The sequence below is a fragment of the Aquarana catesbeiana genome, linkage group LG09, assembly GCF_042186555.1.
Source record: "Aquarana catesbeiana isolate 2022-GZ linkage group LG09, ASM4218655v1, whole genome shotgun sequence".
Taxonomy (NCBI): Eukaryota; Metazoa; Chordata; class Amphibia; order Anura; family Ranidae; genus Aquarana; species Aquarana catesbeiana.
In genome coordinates this window covers 163,443,645-163,464,978 of record NC_133332.1, presented here as the reverse complement: position 1 = coordinate 163,464,978, position 21,334 = coordinate 163,443,645, and the positions used below count along the sequence as shown (strand labels likewise).

Genomic DNA, 21,334 nt, shown 5'->3' with positions numbered 1-21,334 from the left:
GTGGTTGCAGCAGCTGCAGGCTCGCCCGGTCAGGATCCAGTTGGACAATGCCACGGCTTCTGCCAATTATCGGGGGGGGGGGGGCGCGAGGAGCTCAGTAGCGGCGCTGGAGGTCTCTCACATTCTGCAGTGGGCAGAGCGTCACGTGCTGACCCTGTCAGCCGTCTACATTCCGGGCATAGAAAACTGGCAAGCAGATTACCTCAGCCGTCAGTTGCTGGACCAGGGGGTGTAGTCGCTGCATCCGGAAGTGTTTTGTCTCATTTGAATGCGGTGGGGCACACTGGACATGAATCTTCTGAGCTTCTCATCTCAATTGCAAGCTGCAGAGATTTGTGGCCAGGACACGGGATCAGTGGCGGACGCCCGCATCAGACGCGCTGGTGGCTCCATGGGGGCGTTATCAACTAATTTATGCCTTCCCTCCTCTCAAACTCCTTCCTCGTCTGCTGTGCAGGATTCCGGTAATTCTAGTCGCTCCACACTGGCCTTGGCGTCCTTAGTAAGCCGACGTAGTACGTATGGTGACGGACGTTCCCAGGTTGCTGCCGGTGCAGGAGGACCTTCTGTCCCAGGGTCCGATATTCCACCCTGCTTTACCGTCTCTGGCTTTAACGGCATGGCTGTTGAAAGCCAGGTGCTGAGGGACCGGGGGCTTCTGGCCTCTGTGATTCTCACTATGTTGAGGGCGCGCAAGTCCACTTCCCGGAAGATTTATCATCACACCTGAAAGGCTTACATCTCCTTGTGTGAGTCTGCGGGATGGCATCCGCGTTCCTATTCGGTTTCTAGGAACCTGGTGTTCCTGCAGCAAGGGATTGATCAGAAGCTTGCTTTGAGCACCATCAAGGGGCAGATATCTGCTCTGGCTATCTATTTTCAGCGACCGTTGGCAGATCACTCGTTGGTGCGCATGTGGCTCCCCCGGTACGCCCCGGCAGATCTGAATCTGGTACTCGAGAAACCGCCGTTTGAGAACATTAGGGAGATCCCCTAGTTGTCTTTCTAGTGGCTATTACGTCCGTGAGGCGGGTTTCTGAGCTGGTGGCCTTGTCGTGCAAGTCTCCGTATTTGATTCTCCACAAGGATAAGGCGGTGCTGCGTCCACAACCCTCGTTTCTAACTAAGGTAGTATCTGCATTTCATCTAAATGAAGACGTGCTTCCTTCCTTGTGTCCTTGACTGTCTCATCCCAAGGAGATCACCTTGCATTCTTTGGATGTGGTCCGGTCTCTCCGGGTATATCTGTTTACTACGGCTCCTTTTCGTAGGTCGGATTCACTGTTTCTCTGTGGCTGGTCTGAGGAAGGGCCTGGTGGTTTCGTCGGCCACTATCTCTCATTGGATCAGACAGATTGTCGTCCAGGCTTATGTCATAAGGGGGTGGGTGCCTCCCTTTCCCGTTACGGCGGGAAAAAGAGCAATTGGTGCATCCTGGGCCTTCCAGCATCAAGCGTCCATTTCTCAAGTGTGTAAGGCGGCTACCTGGTCGTCGTTACACAATTTTACCAAATTTTAGGTGGATATTGACGCATCTTCGGATGTGTGTTTCGGCCGCAAAGTTTTGCAAGCGGCCGTCTGTGGTTGCGGCTCCTTTTATGGGGAGTTCTTTTGTTGTGGGTGGAGTTTATTTTTTCTGTGTTCCCACCCCTTGTTGTGGCACTGCTTTGGGACATCCCCAAGGTCAAGATTAAGAGTGCTGTGTCCGTCAATGAACGAAAGAGAAAATGGGATTTTTTTTTCTATTTACAGTAAAATCCCTTTCTCTGAAGTTCATTGACGGACACAGCACCCACCCCTCCTGTTTATGTTTGTACTGCTTTATGATGAATTGAGCTGCAGGGAGCAGGGGGTTACTGCCAGTAAGGAGCGCCCCTAGGCAGTGCTGTGCTTTTTTTACGTTCTGCCTAGTCCTACTCCTGAAGGTGGTGATATAACCCTAAGGTCAAGATTAAGAGTGCTGTGTCTGTCAATGAACTTCAGAGAAAGGGTGGTAAGTAGAAAAAAAAATATATAAATATATATTTTCCCATTCATTTTCAATGGTGCCTAAACAAGGTGTGATTTTGCACGGCTGCAGATGGCCATGCAAATTATTGCGGCAAAGCCACACCACAGTTTAAGTGCCATTGAAAATGTGCAGGTGCGTGTTTTCAGTTGGTTGGTTATCAGTTCGTTCAGACAAATCATTTCCCATTGGCAGGGCAATATACAATGATCTGCTTTTATTTATGTAAAACCTTTATCCCAAGGGCAACAAAACTGTTGATGTTATTGCTTATAAAGCGTTAGCTTGAGCATGGCTTCAATTGTAGTATCTAAATCTGCTAGTACATCTAATGTTGCCCTCCTCCCAGACTGACAGTGCTGTTGTCTAAAAGTCTCTGTTGCGTCTTCATCAAGCGTATAGGCACTCCAATCCAGTTGTGTTACTTGCCAGATATCCAGGTGCAAACAGAAGGGAAAAAGCCCAAAGTAGAAAACGAATGCAGCTACCACATATGATTGGTAAGCTAAGATGTATTCCATTTTTGTTTTGGGGTTTAACATACCTCACAACTTTTTAAGATGGGAATGAGAGACAGCTATTAGTCAGCGTATGTAGGCATAGGATCCACACCGTTAAAAGAGTTCTACAAAAAAATTATTAGTTAAACCCACATGTTCTTTCTTTATCGTACATCATGGGACACAGAGCCTTAAGTAATTACTTAATGGTTATGGGCTACCTTCAGGTGTTGACACTGGTATACCTAATACAAGAAGTTCACTCCCCTATATAACCCCTCCTCCTTCCAGGAGCACAACAGTTTTTTCGCCAGTGTCTAAGGTGTTGGTCACGAGTGAAGATATGCTCTGAGGAGCTCCAGGAGGGTTCCATGCTGGATTTAAATTCCTCCATTGACTGGATCCATCCAAGCCACTGTGGCCACAGGATGGTACTCGGTGCCTCGCATAGAAGAACGAGGTTTTGCCTGTAAGCCTCTCTTTTGAGGGCTGGACCCCAGGGACCAGGACTTTTTTTGGTCATGCTACATTACCTAAAGTTGCTCCTGAGGGGTGCTATACGGGTCCAAAGGATTGGAACCCCTATAATGGGGACCCGGTCTTTGAAGGTTTACTAACGCTGCCCGCCGTAATGGGTGAAGTTTGGATCTGTCTGTTTTAGCAGTATCCTGCAGCGAGGAAAAGGTAAGGGAAGAAGCTTAGGAACTGCAAAGTCCACCTATGTTATCATGGATGTAAGGAGGTATGAGGATATCGCCTTCAGGCGCAGTGTGCTGTAGGCAGCAGTATATGTCCTCAAGTCTGGGGGTACCCTGCGGGTTGTGTCTCCCTCCCCTCAAGTAGCATTGCTATGGGACGTCCCATTAAGTAATTACTTAAGGCTCTTTGTCCCATGATGTACTCCAAGGAAAGGATTTTACAGGTAAGCTGTTATACAAATCCTATTTTTTTAACCACTACTATTTCTTTATACTGGCTTTTGAAATTTAGAAATGCAGCAATTTAGAAATTGGATAAAAGGTTTAACACTGGGAAACTTTTAAGAGATAAAAAAGTGCATTTTATACAACTATATAGATCATACCAAAATGAGGGACAAATGAGGAGGAAAGGGGGGAGGCTTAGTTGCAAATCAGGGACAGTCCTTCAAAATCAGGGACAGTTGGGAGCTATGGGTTTAAAAGAAGAAGCAGAAGATAGGGGCACCTTCTAAGTGTAGCCTGTATAACATTTATTTGAACAGATAAAAAAAACACTCACATTGAGGTAAGTAATATCAGGCATATCGTAGACCTGCAAGGTGAGTCTCGGTGCATGCTGGTCTGGGCATTATTCTGCTGTGTGTCCGGTAAGAGTTGTCAGCCGGCTCTGTGTGTTGATTGAACCAGGAGGGAGGGCTGGAACACACGTAGACCGCAGCGGCTGGCGTGTGACATCACCGGAAATGACTACGATGTTTCTGAGCACGCGCACTGTCAATGACCAGGACAGGTGTGCTCATTTTTATCAAGCTTAATGGGTTAAAGATCGCTTTAAGCACTCAAGTTTTGAATTCACAATGGAACATTTTAAAGCAATGGGCAATTTCAGAATATCCAAAATTGGCACATCTGAGATTTGATTTCCGTTGCATCTGCAATGTCCTTGCCAAGAACACAAACCAGCAGAATGATCTTAAAATGATCTTCAGGAGTGGAGGGGTATCTTCCTAATGCCACTATGTACCTAATCAAGACCACTGTAAGAAAACCAATTATGGGGAGCAGATTGAGTTTTCTCCTTATCCAGTGGAACCAGGGAGGGCTTGTCTAAGATTTACAAAGGTTCACATACAGCATGTAAGCCTTGACCGTGAATACCAGGGTGTTGGCCCTTTGTATTCTACCCTTGTTTTAAGCAGCAGAAGGATCTGAAAAGGGTAGGCACATCTCTTGGATAGAGGGTTTCTTTTGACCTCCTAGGATCTTTTGCGAAATCTAGACATCAGTCCTGCTAATGAGGGTCTCCAATCTTAGTTCCAGTGATATCTGATACCACTTCTGCTTGATGGTAGAAGATGCACATATCTTAATAGGCATTTTCCTCTTATCTGGCTCTTTTTAAAGGCTTTCTCCTCCTTTTGCAACCTGTTATACCTGTATTTATAGAGTAACTAACGTGCAACAAGCAAACCCCTTCCCCCAGATGGTGTGCGGGGGATTCTTCTGTCAGGGGTTCTGCCCACCCACATAGCCATGTCCTATATTCAGAGATCTGTGAATTGAAGAGCTACAAGTTCCCTCTGCCACTGTGGCAGCTGACTTGCAATTTTCAATGGAATAAAAAGTACAGTAATTGCCACAATTTTAGTTCATTGATACTTCCTCCAGCTTAGTAATGGGCAGGGAGCTGGGGGAAGAGTCTACAGGAACCTGGCATTACACCGGCGATCCACTGGTTGCATGCTCCTGTGAGAAAAATGCACTTTTTTATCTTGCAAAGATATGTGCTTTTTGCTTATTTTTTTTATTTTAATTTTTTTTTTAGATGCATTTAGACTTTAAGAAATGTGTTAGCTTTCAGGTAAAAAAAATACAATGCTTCCTCCTCCCTTTTGGTGATGGTACTGCACTTTCCCTTATTTTTAAATGTTGCAGGGCTGAAGAGTGGGAGAAGAAAGGTGGTGAGCTTTCAGCAGAGGAGAAATCAAAGGGCAGTGCAGAAGAAGTGAAGGTAAGGTTCATTAACCATTAATTTTTTTTTTTTTTTTTTTTTGATGAAGGACCAGAACACAAGTGAAGCTAAAAGCCATGATTTAAAAAAAAAAAATTCTAAAAAAAATAAAGTAACCTATACATAAGTTATTTTATTTAACTCGTGTATTGCAAAATTATGACCTCCATAGCAGTCTTTCAATACCTATTAAATATAAGAATTCAGTATCACAAAACAGCAGTGAAAAGAAAAAAAAGCCAAAGTGCAACTAAAACTATAAAATCAGCACAAGGGATACAACTTGGTGCTAATGCTGCATCTTTTAGGTGAACCCCCCCCCCCCCCCCCCTTTGAAAGAGGGGATGGGGCAGAAATAGTGGGCATAGTTGCGCACAGCCCCTTAGTTCTGCTAACTCCTGCCTCACTGTACGATTATGACGATGGTGGGTAGTCATAGGAGAAGGATGTCATCTAAAAGAGGCAGCACAAGGGACACACCCTACGGACTCTGTCATGTCCCTAGAAAGTCATGTTTTCTTGTCGAGCTAAAATACTTGACCTCACACACAACTGCACCTTTTGGCTAAATGGCAACAATTTTCCACAAATTCACACAAATGCTTCTGGAAAGGTTTTTACAAGTGAGGCTATTACAGCTGCAAAGGGTGGGGTGTGACTTTATACAAATGCCCATGGTTCGAGGATACGTCCCAACAAGCTTTTAAAGATGTCATGGTCTTGTATTCTCAAATGTTTGGTCTTTGTGTATGCGTGTGTGTACAATCATCTATGGGCAAGATGATACTACCCAAATCAATCGATCAGCAGTAATTGTATTCCCCCTGCCAGGAGAACACAATAGCTCTGCGGGAGGGATTCCCCCATCAACACTGACCGTGATGGTGGAATCGAGAAACCTGTGGTTGAAGGAAATTAAAGAAATCCAGCCTGAGCTTTTTAGGCTGGGCTTTTTTTCTAAGGGTCACAGGAGTGCAATTCATTTTGTGCTCCTGTGACTCGTTTTCAGCGGAGAGCGGTCTGAAATACGCTCTCCGCTGATGTCCCTGCCATCAGTCGAGACAGAGCGACATCCCCACTTCCCAAGTCTGGATCCACCAGCTGCCTTGATGTATGGCAGTTTCAGCGAGCTGCTGAGACAGTCGCTTTCCGCCCCTCCACAGCTCAGCACTCCAGTGAGCGTAGAGAAGCTGAGAGGAGAGACAGTGACAGTCAGCAGCTCTCCTCTATGGGGATCTGTGAAAACTGAGCCATCGGTGATGTTCGGTGGCTCGGTTCTCAGTGCAGAGACGGCGGGGGATAGATGCAGCATCAGTCTGATGTTGCATCCACCTAGGTAAGTATTAATCAAAAAAAAAAAAAAAAAAGACTTCTCTTTTAACCACTTCAGCCCCAGAAGGTTTTACCCCCTTTCTGACCAGAGCACTTTTTCCAATTTGGCACTGTGTCACTTTAACTGCTAATTGCGCGGTCATGCAATGCTGTACCCAAACGAAATTTGCGTCCTTTTTTTCCCACAAATAGAGCTTTCTTTTGATGGTATTTGATCACCTCTGCAATTTTTATTTTTTGCGCTGTAAACGGAAAAAGACCGAAAATTTTGAAAAAAAAATATTTTCTACTTGTTATAAAAAAAAATCCAATAAACTCAATTTTAGTCATACATTTAGGCCAAAATGTATTCAGCCACATGTCTTTGGTAAAAAAAAAAAGTCAATAAGCGTATATCTATTGGTTTGTGCAAAAGTTATAGCGTCTACAAACTAGGGTACATTTTCTGGAATTTACACAGCTTTTAGTTTTATGACTGCCTATATCATTTCTTGAGGTGCTAAAATGGCAGGGCAGTACAACCCCCCCCCCCCCCCAATGACCCCATTTTGGAAAGTAGACATGCCAAGGAAATTGCTGAGAGGCATGTTGAGCCCATTGAATATTTAATTTTTTTTGTCCCAAGTGATTGAATAATGACAAAAAAATATATATTTTACAAAAAGTTGTCACTAAATGATATGTTGCTCACTCATGCCATGGTTATATGTGGAATTGCACCCCAAAATACATTTTGCTGCTTCTCCTGAGTACGGGGATACCACATGTGTGGGACTTTTTGAGAGCCTAGCTGCGTACGGGCCCTGAAAACCAATCACCGCCTTCAGGATTTCTAAGGTCGTAAATTTTTGATTTCACTCCTCACTACCCATCACAGTTTTGAAGGCCATAAAACCCCATTTTGGAAAGTAGACACCCCAAGCTATTTGCTGAGAGGCATGGTGAGTATTTTGCAGCTCTCATTTGTTTTTGAAAATGAAGAAAGGAAAAGAAAAATGTATTTTTTTTTTTTCTTTTTTCAATTTTCGTAACTCTGTGACAAAAAGCGAGGTCTGCAAAATACTCACCATACCCCCCAGCAAATAGCTTGGGGTGTCTACTTTCCAAAGTGGGGTCATTTGGGGGGGGGGGGGGGTTGTGCCATCTGGGCATTCCATGGCCTCCGAAACTGTGATAGGCAGTGAGGAGTGAAATCAAAAATTTACACCCTTAGAAACCCTGAAGGTGGTGCTTGGTTTTCGGGGTCCCGTACGCGGCTAGGCTCCCAAAAAGTCTCACACATGTGGTATCCCTGTACACAGGAGAAGCAACAGAATGTATTTTGGTGTGCAATTTCACATATGCCCATAGCATGTTTGAGCAATATATCATTTAGTGACAACTTTGTGCAAAAAAAAAAAAAAAAAATTGTCTGTTTCCCACAACTTGTGTCACAATATAAAATATTCCATGGACTTGACATGCCTCTCAGCAAATAGCTTGGGGTGTCTACTTTCCAAAATAGGGTCATTTGGGGGGGTTTGAACTGTCCTGGCATTTTATGCACAACATTTAGAAGCTTTTGTCACACATCACCCACTCTTCTAACCACTTGAAGACAAAGCCCTTTCTGACACTTTTTGTTTACATGAAAAAAAAAAAATATATTTTTTTTTTTGCAAGAAAATTACTTTGAACCCCCAAACATTATATTTTTTTTAAAGCAAAGGCCCTACAGATTAAAATGGAGGATGTTTTTAATTTTTTTTTCACAGTATTTGCGCAGCAATTTTTCAAATGCATTTTTTGGGGGAAAAAAACACACTTTTTTTATTTTAATGCACTAAAACACACTATATTGCCCAAATGTTTGATGAAATAAAAAAGATGATCTTAGGCCGAGTAGTTGGATACCAAACAAGACATGCCTCAATGTGCCTCATTTAAAGTCCCAAACTCCCCCCCCCCCCCCTTTTTGATATATGCAATAGGGATGGAGGCAATTGATTTTTTTGAATTGGCAATTTTCTCCTGTCGTCCATGTGTGAGGTCTGTTTTGGTTGGTAGTGCACCTTATATAGGGTCCACACACTCGATACATCTATTATGACACGTCTATGGCACTTGGTGGTATACCTGACATTGTACTATAAGTATAATTCAATTTGATCAACAAAATGTTTATATAACCTATAATAATGACATATGCAATAACTGTATTAGATATACTATTTGATACCATGCCCATTTTTTCTAATTATTTATATACCAAAAATATTTTTCTACTGGGCCTCTGTTCTATATGACTCTTCACACTGAAGCTGGTCGGGGATGGGGGGTGCCCCATTTTCTTGTCTTGATTATGGAGCTGCGATGCGCAGCAGTGCTTCCCTTCTGAGTCTCTTTTGAGATATTGGCGAGCCCTCCTGCGCATCGGCGTCCTGATGCGACCTGTTTGCGGCGTCTTTTGACACTGCAATACAGGGACGCCCTTGGTCCATCTCACGCCGGAGATGGGGTTGGCAGGGCTCCACTTCGGTGCTTGCGCCGGTGGTGGATTTCACTGCCAACTCCGATTCTCATTCGATGTTGTGCATGACGTTGGTCGGGGACCCGCCCCATACCTGGATTACTTAAGCAGGTGGGCTTGATTGCCTTACCATTTCACTATGTTTTTGACATCAGGGAGGCAACACACGCAGCCCATTCACTGGATACACTACACATACACGTAAGGTATGCACAAGTTTTTCTTTTTCAGCCCTTTTTTCTTACCCCTTTTTTTTTTCCTTTGACACATTTAATACACCCATGTACCGTGTATGTAAATTTATACACACATAACATTCGTTAGAATATACACACATCATCTTACATAATTTTTTTTCACTTCTCACGTTTTTTCACCTTTTATATTTTTCTCACACATGTTTTTCACATTTGTTTACATATATTTTTTCTAGAACACCATATTTGCAATTCTCCCCACACATGTGGAATGGTTGTGGCAGTCGAGCATGCCATGTGGGTGTTTCCTGGCTGGGGTGGGGTCCCTTGCCTCAGCTCCGGAACAGACAACCATTTGGGGTCCCATCTCCCTCGCTGCCAGCCAAGTACAGTGTCATAGCCGACCTGTGAGTATAGATTTATTTCTCCCCATGAGGTCTTTCCTCCCCTTAAAGGGGTAGGACATATTAATTAATATTAGATATCCATTTATATTTACAGTTTACCTCTGTACCCAACTCCTGATGAATGGCAGATATCCATGAAACGCGTCGAGTTTCCATGGGGTGCTCAGTCCAGCCTGGCTTACTACCTTTTCACTGGCCCATATATATCTTTTATACATTTAAAATTCATTGAGTAGTATGTAACCACTTATGTGTATGTGCATCTATCTTACAACAGCTTTGTTGTATATGGGTTACCAATGCCTGTTAATAGGAAATACCTTGTATTATACTCTATTATTACCTACTATTTCTTATGTGCTGCCAAGTCGACATATATGTATCTATTACGTTTATGTCATGTGTATGTGCAGATATATGAAAATACTTTTTTTTATCTGTTTTATATTATTGTTACAAATAATTACCGACCACTCTACCTCCACAAGTCAATTGCCTCATTTAAAGTCCCAACCCCCCCCCTTTTTGAAACACGACATGCTTTAAAATTGCGCACAAACATGCAGTGGCAACAAACTACATACATTTTTAAAAGCCTTTACAGGTTACCACTTTAGATTTACAGAGGAGGTCTACTGCTAAAATTACTGCCCTCAATCTGACCTTCGCAGTGATACCTCACATGCATGGTGCAATTGCTGTTTACATTTGATGCCAGACCGATGCTTGCGTTCACCTTTGCACGAGAGCGGGGGAGGGGGGGGGGGCAGGGGTGCTTTTTTTCTTTTTTTTTTCTTTTTTTTTTTTTTTATTGTTATCTCAGGGAATGTAAATATCCCCTATGATAACAATAATTAGTGACAGGTCTCTGATCAGCTCTATGGTCAGCTGGCCGAATCACCGGCTACATTCTCGGGTTCCCTGTTGGGACAGGAGAACCAGAGAAGACGGTGGGGGGGGGGGGGGGACATTCCCTCCCACTGCTTGTAAAAGCAGTCTAGAGGCTAATTAGCCGCTAGGATTGCTTTTACATGAAAGCCGATCGCTGGCTGAAAAGAATGATACCAAGATGATACCTAAACCTGCAGGCATCATTCTAGTATAACCATTGTATCTATTTTCTCTAGTATAACCATTCAAAGTCCAGCAACATACCAGTACGTTGCTGGTCCTTGTTGGGCATATATTGTAATCCCTTTTTTTTTTTTTTTTCATGCAGCCTGTGGGCTGAACAAAAAAGAGAGATTGATCGGTGGGTATGCCCACCATTAGAATACCTCCCTTCATCCACCCACTTCTAATGATGGAAATGCATGCACCATTTATATATGCCGAAGCATAGGGGCATCCGCCCCAAAAGTTAGGAGCAAATCGCTCCTCCGCCCCTGCTGCCCCCATGCTTTGGCATATATGCTCCTTTTTTTTTTTTTAACTGTGGTGGTGAAATCGCCCCCTACAGTGCTGGAGTCACGGCTTTATGTATTGTGGGAGCAAACGCTGTTGCTGTCAAGATAAATAAATCCGTGCTGCAGCTGAATGGCGTACCTGAAAACAAAAAAAGGTTAACAATAAAACACAAAAAACAGTAAAGTATAAAAAAATTCCATACCTGAAAAGCAAACCTGATAAAACATAATAACAAAACCTTGCAGAATAGAATACAGTAAAAAAAGAGCAGAACAATCGAGAGAGAACAATAAAACAACAACTTTTCTTTTTTTTTTTTTTTTTTTTTTTTGTAAGTAACTTTTGTAACTGTAACCGGTTCCAGGTTCGGGTCTCTCAAAATGCGATGGCATCTTGGGAGACCCTGTGAAAGTGTGCCTAGTCTGTGCAATGCTGTACCCTACGCTAAAACTCAACTAATGTATGGTAGCGCTCAAAACGCTCACCAATGCAAAGACCAGGATTGTCAGGACAGGAGGGACAATAATAACGGGTGTCACGCCTATATCCGCTCTTTCTACAGACACGACAGTTTCTTTGGGGGGCTTGTTGGGTAGGGGTACTCGGGAGGACATAAGGAAAATAAGATATATATATGTATAGATATATATCTATATATCTATCTATATATATATATATATATATATCTATCGAAGCATGGGGGCACCCGTCCCAAAGGTTAGCAGCAAATCGCTCCGCTGCCCCGATGCTTCGGCATATATGCTCTTCTTTTTTTTTTTTTTTTTTTTTTTTAACTGTGGTGGTGAAATCACCTCTGACAGCACTGGAGTCACGGCTTTATGTATCGTGGGAGCAAACGCTGTTGATGTCAAGATAAATAAATCCGCGCTGCAGCTGAATGGTGCACCTAAAAACAAAAAAAAGGTTAACAATAAAACACAGTAAACAGTAAAGTATAAAAAATTACATACCTGAAAAGTAAACATGATAAAACATTGCAGAATAGAATACAGTACAAAAGAGCAGAACAATAGAGAGAATAGAGAGGGAGAGAGAGAATAATAAAACGATAACTATTTTAGTTTTTTTTTTATATAATAAATATATATATATATTTTTTTTTACACTTTTATTTGTAACTGTAACGGTTCGGGTCTCTCAAAATGCGATGGCATCTTGGGAGACCCTGTGAAAGTGTGCCTAGTCTGTGCAATGCTGTACCCTACGCTAAAACTCAACTAATGTGTGGTAGCGCTCAGAACACTCACCAATGCAAAGACCAGGATTGTCAGGACAGGAGGGACAATAATAGCGAGTGTCACGCTTATATCCGTGCTTTCTACAGACACATTTTCTTTGGGGGCTCGTTGGGTAGGGGTACTCAGGAGGACATAAGGAAAATGCCTCTCATGCAGCCGGCTTACTGCATTTGGATTTGGAAGGTGAGATGGAGCACCGTCTGGAAACAGAAGGGCTCTGACAATCTCTTCCTGGAATTTAAGGAAGGATCCATTCCGTCCTGAAGCTCTGTATAGCACATGAGCGTTCAGCAAAGCCAATTGAAATAAGTATACAGACCCTTTTTTTTTTACCAGCGTCTGGCCTTACAGGCAACTAGATACGGCGCCAACAACTGGTCGTTGAGGTCCTCCCCTCCCATATTTTGGTTATATTTGTGGACACAGGGGTTTCTCCACAACACCAGTCGCCGTAGTAATTTGGACAGTCGTGTCTGCATGAAGGGCGGTAAGAACGAAAACATTCTTTCTTATCCCTCCACTTCATAGCGAGCAAGTTATTACACTTCAAGCAGGCTCTCTCCCCCAGTCTAAGACTGGAATCTACAAGCCGCTGGGGAAAGCCCCGGCGATTAGATTGCATGGTGCCACAGGCTCCACATGGTCCCTGCCAAGGTCAGGCGTACCAGACCCCGATCTTCTTCTGCTGTTGAGGTGCAAGAACCGCAGGGCTCTCGTATGGAGCAGAGAAGTACTAGCGCCGCTGATCCTTCTGGTGAACTGGCAAGCACCAGCGGCCTAGTACACCCTAGTCCTACATCCAGCACTGCAGTAACACTTGGTGACGTGGCGAGTCCCATAAGTGCAGTTCAAGCTGGTGAGGTGGCAAGCACAAGTAGTGTCCCGCTGCCACCAAGAAGATAGACAGGCCCATTGAGCCCATAGTGTACTTCCTGCTGCATTCGCCAATCCTAATTGGGAGCCCACCACTTCTGCAGCACCAGTACTTCCCCCATTCACTGGCCAACCCTGCATTCAGGTGGAAATGGTTGATTTTATGTCACTTGATTTTTATTTGCTGTTTTTCACCGAAGATCTCTATAGATCTATTGTGGACTAAAGCAAATTGTGTGCTGGTCAATACATCGCCACTAATCCCCAGTCCTCCCTACCCATAGATTGGAAACCAATTACGTTTTTCAAATTTAGGATCTTTCTGGGCCTATCACTCCTCATGGGCATAACCAAAAAGAATGAGTTGCAGTCATATTAGTCCACTGAACCAATTCACCATATGCACGTGTTCTCTGCTTCCATGGCCAGGGCACGATACAAGCAGATCTTGCGGTTCATGCACTTCAACGACAATGAACTCTGTCGTCCTCGTGGAGACCCTGGGTACGATCGGCTCTACAAAATTTGGCCCCTTGTAAACCACTTCAAGCTGACTTGTTTACTCCCCATCAAGTTGTCTGCGTTGATGAGTCCCTAATTAAGTTTTCTGGCCGCTTGTCATTCAAACAGTATCTTCCCAGCAAGCGTGCCAGATACGGGGTCAAGATGTATAAGCTCTGTGACAGGGCCACAGGCTATACTTGTAATCAGATGGTGCCACAATGGTACATCAATCAAAATGAATCTGAAAAAATCCCCCAAAAAAACAAAAAGCTTATGCGCATAAGTGAGAAACTGGAGAATAAACAAAGTAGTTCTTTGTTTATTCTTTGCTCTTTGCACATTGGACTGTTTTTTATTTATTTTTTTTAAGAAGAAACAATACCACTGAACTGTTTGTTTATTCTCCAGTTTTTCACTTATGCACATAAGTTTTTTTTTTTTGGGGGGGGGATTTTTTCAGATTCATTTTGATTGATGTATCATGGTGGCACCATCTGATTGCGATGTGATTGGAGTGTGTTACACACCACTTTGCACTTTCCATGCGATTTTGCACATTTTTACAGGAAAGTTTTAGTAATTGCTGTGTTTGCACATCTATTTATTTGCACCTTATGTCCAGGGCTGCACACATTGCTCAGTATTATTTTATGACTTGATTATTTGCACAATACGTTTTATTTCTGTTTTTTGCATACTTATTGCTGTACTTTGTACATTTATCTATTCACACTTTACGTCCAGGTCTGCACATTAGTGTATATTATTATGTGATCGTCTGCAGATAGAATTTTATTTATTGCAGTATTTTGCACATTCATTTTGTTTGCACTGTCCTTTAGGGCTTTAGATATTGCACATTTACTTGGGACTGCCCCTTATTATTAATAGTGTTTTATGATTTTATATTACACCACAATACACACAACCTTGTTGCTGGCAGCTTTCATTTCCCACTGGGCTGCAGTATTTACCTCATACTGCTACCTGTAGCAGCACTTTCTCACTTCACCCGGATAGTGCAGCACCCACCTCCACCCTTTTTTCATTTACCTATGAGCTTTGTTTGACCCCATTTGGTTCCTGCAACTGTTCCATTTGTAGCTCTCCCCCATGGTAGCGCAGGAATAACTTACATCACATTCCACAGGCTATACATGTAGTTTTTTGGTTTACGAGGGAAGCGATAGTCACGTAGAGCCGACAAACTGCCCTGACTACATAGGAAGCGCTGGCAAGATTGTGTGAGACTTGGTGTCACCCTTATTCAGAAAGGGGTACCACTTATATGTGTACAATTATTACATGAGCGTGCCACTTTTTAGTCACTTGTTTGATCATCAGATTGGAGCATGTGGCACCGTGCGACCTAATCGCCGGGGCTTTCCCCAGTGGCTTGTAGATTCCCGTCTTAGGCTGGGGGAGAGAGCCTGCTTGACGTGTAATAATTTACTCGCTATGAAGTGGAGGGATAATGAGAATGTTTTCATTCTTACCTCCCTTCATGCAGACGCTGGTACAAGAAAGTGTCTGTATACTCATTTCAATTGGCTTTGCTGAACGCTCATGTGCTATACAGAGCTTCAGGACAGAATGGATCCTTCCTTAAATTCTAGGAAGAGATCGTCAGAGCCCTTCTGTTTCCAGACGGTGCTCCACCTCACCTTCCCAATCCAAATGCAGTAAGCCGGCTGCATGAGAGGCATTTTCCTTATGTCCTCCTGAGTACCCCTACCCAACGAGCCCCCCAAAGAAAATGTGTCTGTAGAAAGCGCGGATATAAGCGTGACACCCGCTATTATTGTCCCTCCTGTCCTGACAATCCTGGTCTTTGCATTGGTGAGCGTTTTGAGCGCTACTATATGTTAGTTGAGTATTAGCATAGGGTACAGCATTGCACAGACTAGGCACACTTTCACAGGGTCTCCCAAGATGCCATCGCATTTTGAGAGACCCGAACCGTTAGTTACAGTTACAAATAAAAGTGTAAAAAAAAAAAACTATATATATATATATATATATATATATATATATATATATATATATATATATATTATAGTTGTTTTATTATTCTCTCTCTCTATTCTCTCTATTGTTCTGCTCTTTTTTACTGTGTTTTATTATGTTTTATCATGTTTGCTTTTCAGGTATGTAATTTTTTTTTATACTTTACTGTTTACTGTGTTTTATTGTTAACCATTTTTTTGTTTTCAGGTACGCCATTCAGCTGCAGCACGGATTTATTTATCTTGACATCAACAGCGTTTGCACCCACGATACATAAAGCCGTGACTCCAGCGATGTCAGAGGTGACTTCACCACCACAGTTAAAAAAAGAGCATATATGCCGAAGCATGGGGGCAGCAGGGGTGGAGGAGCGATTTGCTCCTAACTTTTGGGGTGGGTGCCCCCATGCTTCGGCATATATATATTTTAGGCACAGGTTGCGTTAAATGTTTTATTTTTTACTGTTATTTTTTTGTATTTGCTTTGCAGGTATGGTAAGTCTTACTGTTATACTGTAATCTTACTTTGTTTTATTGTTAACCATCATTTGCTTAGCAGGTACGCCATTCGGCTGCAGCGCGGATTTATTTATCTTGACAGCAGCAGCGTTTGCTCCCATGATACATAAAGCCGTGACTCCAGCACGGTCGGAGGTGATTTCACCACCACAGTTAAAAAAAAAAAAAAGAGCATATATGCCGAAGCATGAGGGCAGCAGGGTTGGAGGAGCGATTTGCTCCTTACTTTTGGGGCGGATGCCCCCATGCTTCGGCATATATAAATGGTGCATGTATGCCCATCATTAGAAGTGGGTGGATGAAGGGAGGTATTCCAATGGTGGGCATACCCACCGATCACTCTTTTTTTTTCGAAAAAAAAAAATTACAATATATGCCCAACAAGGACCAGCAACGTACTGGTATGTTGCTGGGACTTTAAGTGGTTATACCAGAATGATGCCTACAGGTTTAGGTATCATCTTGGTATCACTCTTTTCAGCCAGCGGTCGGCTTTCATTTAAAAGCAATCCTAGCGGCTCATTAGCCTCTAGACTGCTTTTACAAGCAGTGGAAGGGAATGTCTTCCATGGTTTTCTCTGGCTCTCCTGTCCCAACAGGGAACCTAGGAATGCAACCGGTGGTTCCGCCAGCTGACCATAGAGCTGATCGGAGACCAGAACAGCGCAGTGCTGGCTCTGCCGCGACAGGCACCATTCTGGTCTGGGGCGGCCCGTGAGCTATATGCTCCGGGGCACACATATGACCGGGCTACTGCTGTCTGAGTCACAGTGTGCCGTGGTCGACAGCCACCCTGTACTGCTTGGGTGATGGGTCTGTCGGTGGAGTGCATCCAGCAGTCCCTGCAGGAGGGGTAAGTATGGTTCCACCTGTTTAGGCAGGTTGGAGTAGCTGGGCACTCCCTGGGAGGTCGATTAGGGGGTCTCTCTCTCCTTTTCTTCTCTCCCTGCCTCTTCCCTCCTTCCCATTCTAAGGGGGCGCTGTGTGGCTGGGCATAGGGGGTGCGGTGCACGTACCTGGCCTGGGGGTCCTGTCTCTAGGTCCTGGCAGGGGGTTGTGCTGAGCGTTCGTTTGTTCCGCTCGTTTATCCCTTCGTTTTAAGTTCGGTTGTTCCAATTGTTTATTCTTTTGTTTTAACTTTGTTTGGTCCGCTCAGTTATCCCTTCGTTTGCCGCCATGCGGGGCGAACGTTTGGTGCGGGAACCGCGCCCATTTGCCTTTGTTTGCCACGTGCAGGGGGGAATGTTCGCCGCGGGAACTTCGGCCATTTTCCTGTAGCCGCGGCCATGTTCTTGTGGCCACGAGGGACGGTGTCTGTTAGTTCTCTAGCACTGGGCGGCTGTTTAAGCCAGGAACACTGCGAAACTGACACAGAACACCACGTGTTTTGGAAGGCAGAAGGGAGAACGGACAGCGGCACAGCACAACGCCTTGGTCAGGGTGGTGAGTCCTGCGGGGGGGGGCCCTCAGTCTGTGGCTGCTAGGAGGCTAGGCATTTTTTGTCTCTTGCCTTAAGCCCCGGTGACAGGCGAGTGTGGGTCAGACATGGCGTCAGATGCTGGCGCTTCTTCCCCATACACCCCTATGATAGCAACTGATTCCACTGCACCTGCTGTACCCATGGACACTTTGTTGGTGGTCCTGGAATCACTTGTTGCCTGGGTGGAAGCAGCGTCCGGGCGCAAGGTGGGTAAAAAACACCCCCCCCATCTGCCAAGGAAAGCTCTGATTCAGACTCGGGCCCCACTGTAGCAGGCGGCCCCTGTTCTGACACTTCAGAAGTTAAGGACCATGACCCGCCTGACAGTGAGGAGGAAGCCTCCGTGTCCATTTTTAGCACAGGAAAGCGCTAGAGGGATAGAGGATGCGGCTGGGGCATCTGCACATGTGTTGGTCCCTTTTGGGTCCCACAAGCCGATCCACACCACTAAGGTGTTTCCCTACCTAACTTTTATTTTGATAAGTTTATTGACAAGGAGTGGGAACGCCCGCAGCGTGCCTTTTCGGGGCACTTCTTCCTCAGACACCCCTATGATAGCAACAGGTTCCCCTGCACCTATGGTGCCCATGGACGCTCTGTTGCAGTCATGGAATCATTTGTTGCCAGGGTTGAAGTGAGGTGAATGGCGGTGCGTTACTCCTGTGAGGAGGGATTCCTGAAAAATTGGACATCTCCTCCGGTATCTCCTCCGGACCCCTCGGTATCTAGGTCAAATAAGGTGACCACGATTCCAGTGGAAGGGCTCTCCCTTTTTCAAGGACCCTGCCGACAAAGGCAGAGGTGGTTGCCCGGGCCATGTTTACGGTTGTGGGGTCAGCGCTTCGGCCGGTGTTAGCCATGGCTCTGGTGTCACAAACACTTACTGAATGGGCTAAGTTGTTGCACTGCGAGTTGGGGAAGGAACAGGTTTCCCAGTCTGTGTGAAACTGGCAGACCAGTTGGTGCACGACCTTAAGTATATCTGTGATGCGGCCAGGGATACGGTCCCTTTGCTTTCTAGAGCCTCGGTTTCAGCAGTAGTGCTGTGTCACCTGGTTAGGTTCAAGTGTTGGTCTGCGGACCAGACATTTAAGAAAGCACTGGTGGAGTTGCCCTTTCAAGGTGGGAGGCTGTTTGCCGCCTCGCTGGATGACATTATTAAAAATGTTACTGGGCGAAAGAGTACTTTGCTCCCACAATCCAGAAAAGGTAAGGAGCTACGCCGTAGGCAAGGGCTCCTCTTTTTCCGTTCAGAAGCGTTTTTTTCATCCGCCTGGGTCGACGGGTAAGCACCTCCAGTCCGACAAGGGGCCCTGGGGGACAAAAGCGTTCCTGGTTTCGCAGGCTGAATAAGCCTGCGAACAAATCAGGTTCCGCATGAAGGTGCGCTCCCGCCCGGCTCTCGGGTGGGGGGACACCTTTGGGAGTCTGCAGACCGGTGGACTTCTCTCTTTTCAAACCAGTGGGTCTGCGAGCTGGTTGTCTCAGGCTACAAGAGAGTTTTTTATCCGCCAGACAGGTTTTTTCCCTCCAACCTTCAACCTTCATTTCCTTCCAGCTCGTCGGGAGGCCCTGTTTGGGGCAGTACAGGACTTACTGCTGCATGGGGTGATAGTACCTGTACCGACGTCGGAAAGGTTTCAGGGATTCTACTCCAATCGGGTTGTAATCCCAAAGAAGGAAAGGTTTCGTCCGGTCCTGGATTGCAAGGCCCTCAATTGTTTTGTGAAGGCTCAGAGGTTCAGGATGGAATCCGTTATGTGGTCGCTGCACACCAGAGGTTCCTGAGATTTGCGGTCGGGGACGAGCACTACCAATTGGTAGCTCTCCCCTTTGACCTAGCGTCGGCACCAAGGGTCTTCACCAGGTGCTAGCTCCAATTCTGGCATTGCTGAGGCAACTAGGGATCGCGATCGTGGGTTACCAGGACGATCTCCTCCTGAGGGCTGCTTCTGCCTCAGGACTAAGGGAGGATGTGGCCATCAGCATGCATACTCTTCAGGAGTTTGGCTGGGTGTTGAATCTCCAGAAGTCGGTGTTGCTGCCGACCCAGTGCCTGGAGTGCATGGGGTTAATTCTGGGCTCCCCAAAGGCGAGAGTCTTTCTTCCTTCAGGCAAGCTGAAGCTCTCCAATCTGTGGTGTGGTTACTAATGTCCCGCAGGTGGTCATCGCTCCGTTCCTGCATGCAAGGTCTGGGCCTCATGGTAGCCATTTTCGAGGCGGTACCGTATGCTCAATTTCACACTCGGGTCTTGTAGAAAGAGATCCTGTCCAAATAGGTCAAGTCTCCGACATCCCTGGATTATCAAATCCGGGTGAGCCAGCTAACCAGGGCTTTGTTTCTCTGGTGGCTGAGGTCCCCGGCCCTTTGGTCCGGGAAATCGTTTCTTCCTCTTCATTGGTCAGTGATCACGATGGACGCCGGCCTGACCGGCTGGGGGGGAATTTTTTGGCATCCAGTCGGCCTAGGGTTGCTGGGAGCAGGAAGAATTCCGTTTGTCGATCAATGTGCTGGAGCTGCGGGCGATCATTCGGTGCCTCTCCACATGGTCGCAGAGGCTGCAGGGTCATCCAGTTATGATCCAGTCGGACAACTCCACGATGGTGGCGTATGTCAATCATCGTAGAGGGACAAGGAGCTCAGTGGCGGCGCTGGAGGTCTCCAACATCCTACAGTGGGCGAAGCAGCGCATGCCGGCTGTCAGCCGGGTACATTCCGGGCGTAGGCAACTGGCAGGGGGACTACTTGGTCATCAGTTGCTGGACCAGGGGGAATAGTCACTGCATCTGGAAGTATTTCGGCTCATTTGCCTTAGGTGGGGCAGGCCGGATGTTCTAGCTTCTCGGCTCAACTGGAAGGCGCAGAGGTTTGTGGCCAGGTCAAGTGATCCCTGGGCGGACGCGTTGGTGGGAACCATGGGGGCATTATCGGCTAATTTTATGCCTTTCCCCCTCTCAGGTGCCTCCCTCGTCTGCTGCGCAGAGTGGAGGCCGAGGGGATTCTGGTGATTTCAGGTGGCCCCAGACTGGCCTTGACCTCCTTGGTACGCCGACATGGTGCGGATGTTCCTGGGCAGCTGTCTGTGCAGGAGGTCCTTCTATGTCAAGGTCAGATACTCCACCCTGCCTTACCGTCGTTGGCTTTAACGGCATGGCTGTTGAAAGCCAGGTGCTGAGGGACCAAGGGCTGTAAGCTTCGGTGATTACCACTATGCTAAGGCGTGAAAGTCTTCTTCCCGGAAGATTTATCATACCTGGAAGGCCTACATCTCCCAGTGTGAGGAGATGGGGTGGCATCCGCGTTCTTATTTGGTTTCCAAGATCCTGCTGTTTTCTGCAGCAAGGAATGGATCAGAAGCCTGCATTGAGTACCATTAAGGGGCAGATATTCGCTTTGGCTGTCTTTTTTTCAGCAGCCATTGGCGATTCGCCCATTGGTGCATACGTTTGTTCAGGGGGTTTGGCATGGGCCCCTCAGGTATGCCCGCCGCTGCCCCCGTGGGATCAGAATCTGGTGCTTTCGGTGCTTCAGAAACCACCATTTGAAAATATTAGGGAGATCCCTTTTTATGGACGCTCTCTCAGAAAGTAGTCTTTCTAGTGGCCATTACATCTGCAGG

The 21,334-nt window shown here is 45.6% G+C and overlaps 1 protein-coding gene across 1 annotated transcript in view; it reads left to right on the top strand.

Annotated features, from left to right (window-relative positions):
- LOC141108105 (UDP-N-acetylglucosamine transferase subunit ALG13-like) overlaps positions 1–21,334 on the top strand; it is a 443,195-nt gene that overhangs the window by 140,598 nt on the left and 281,263 nt on the right. The window contains exon 8 of the mRNA XM_073599348.1: positions 5,145–5,220. Within this exon, the coding sequence (XP_073455449.1) occupies positions 5,145–5,220 (76 nt within the window). The remainder of the gene's footprint in view (positions 1–5,144; positions 5,221–21,334) is intronic.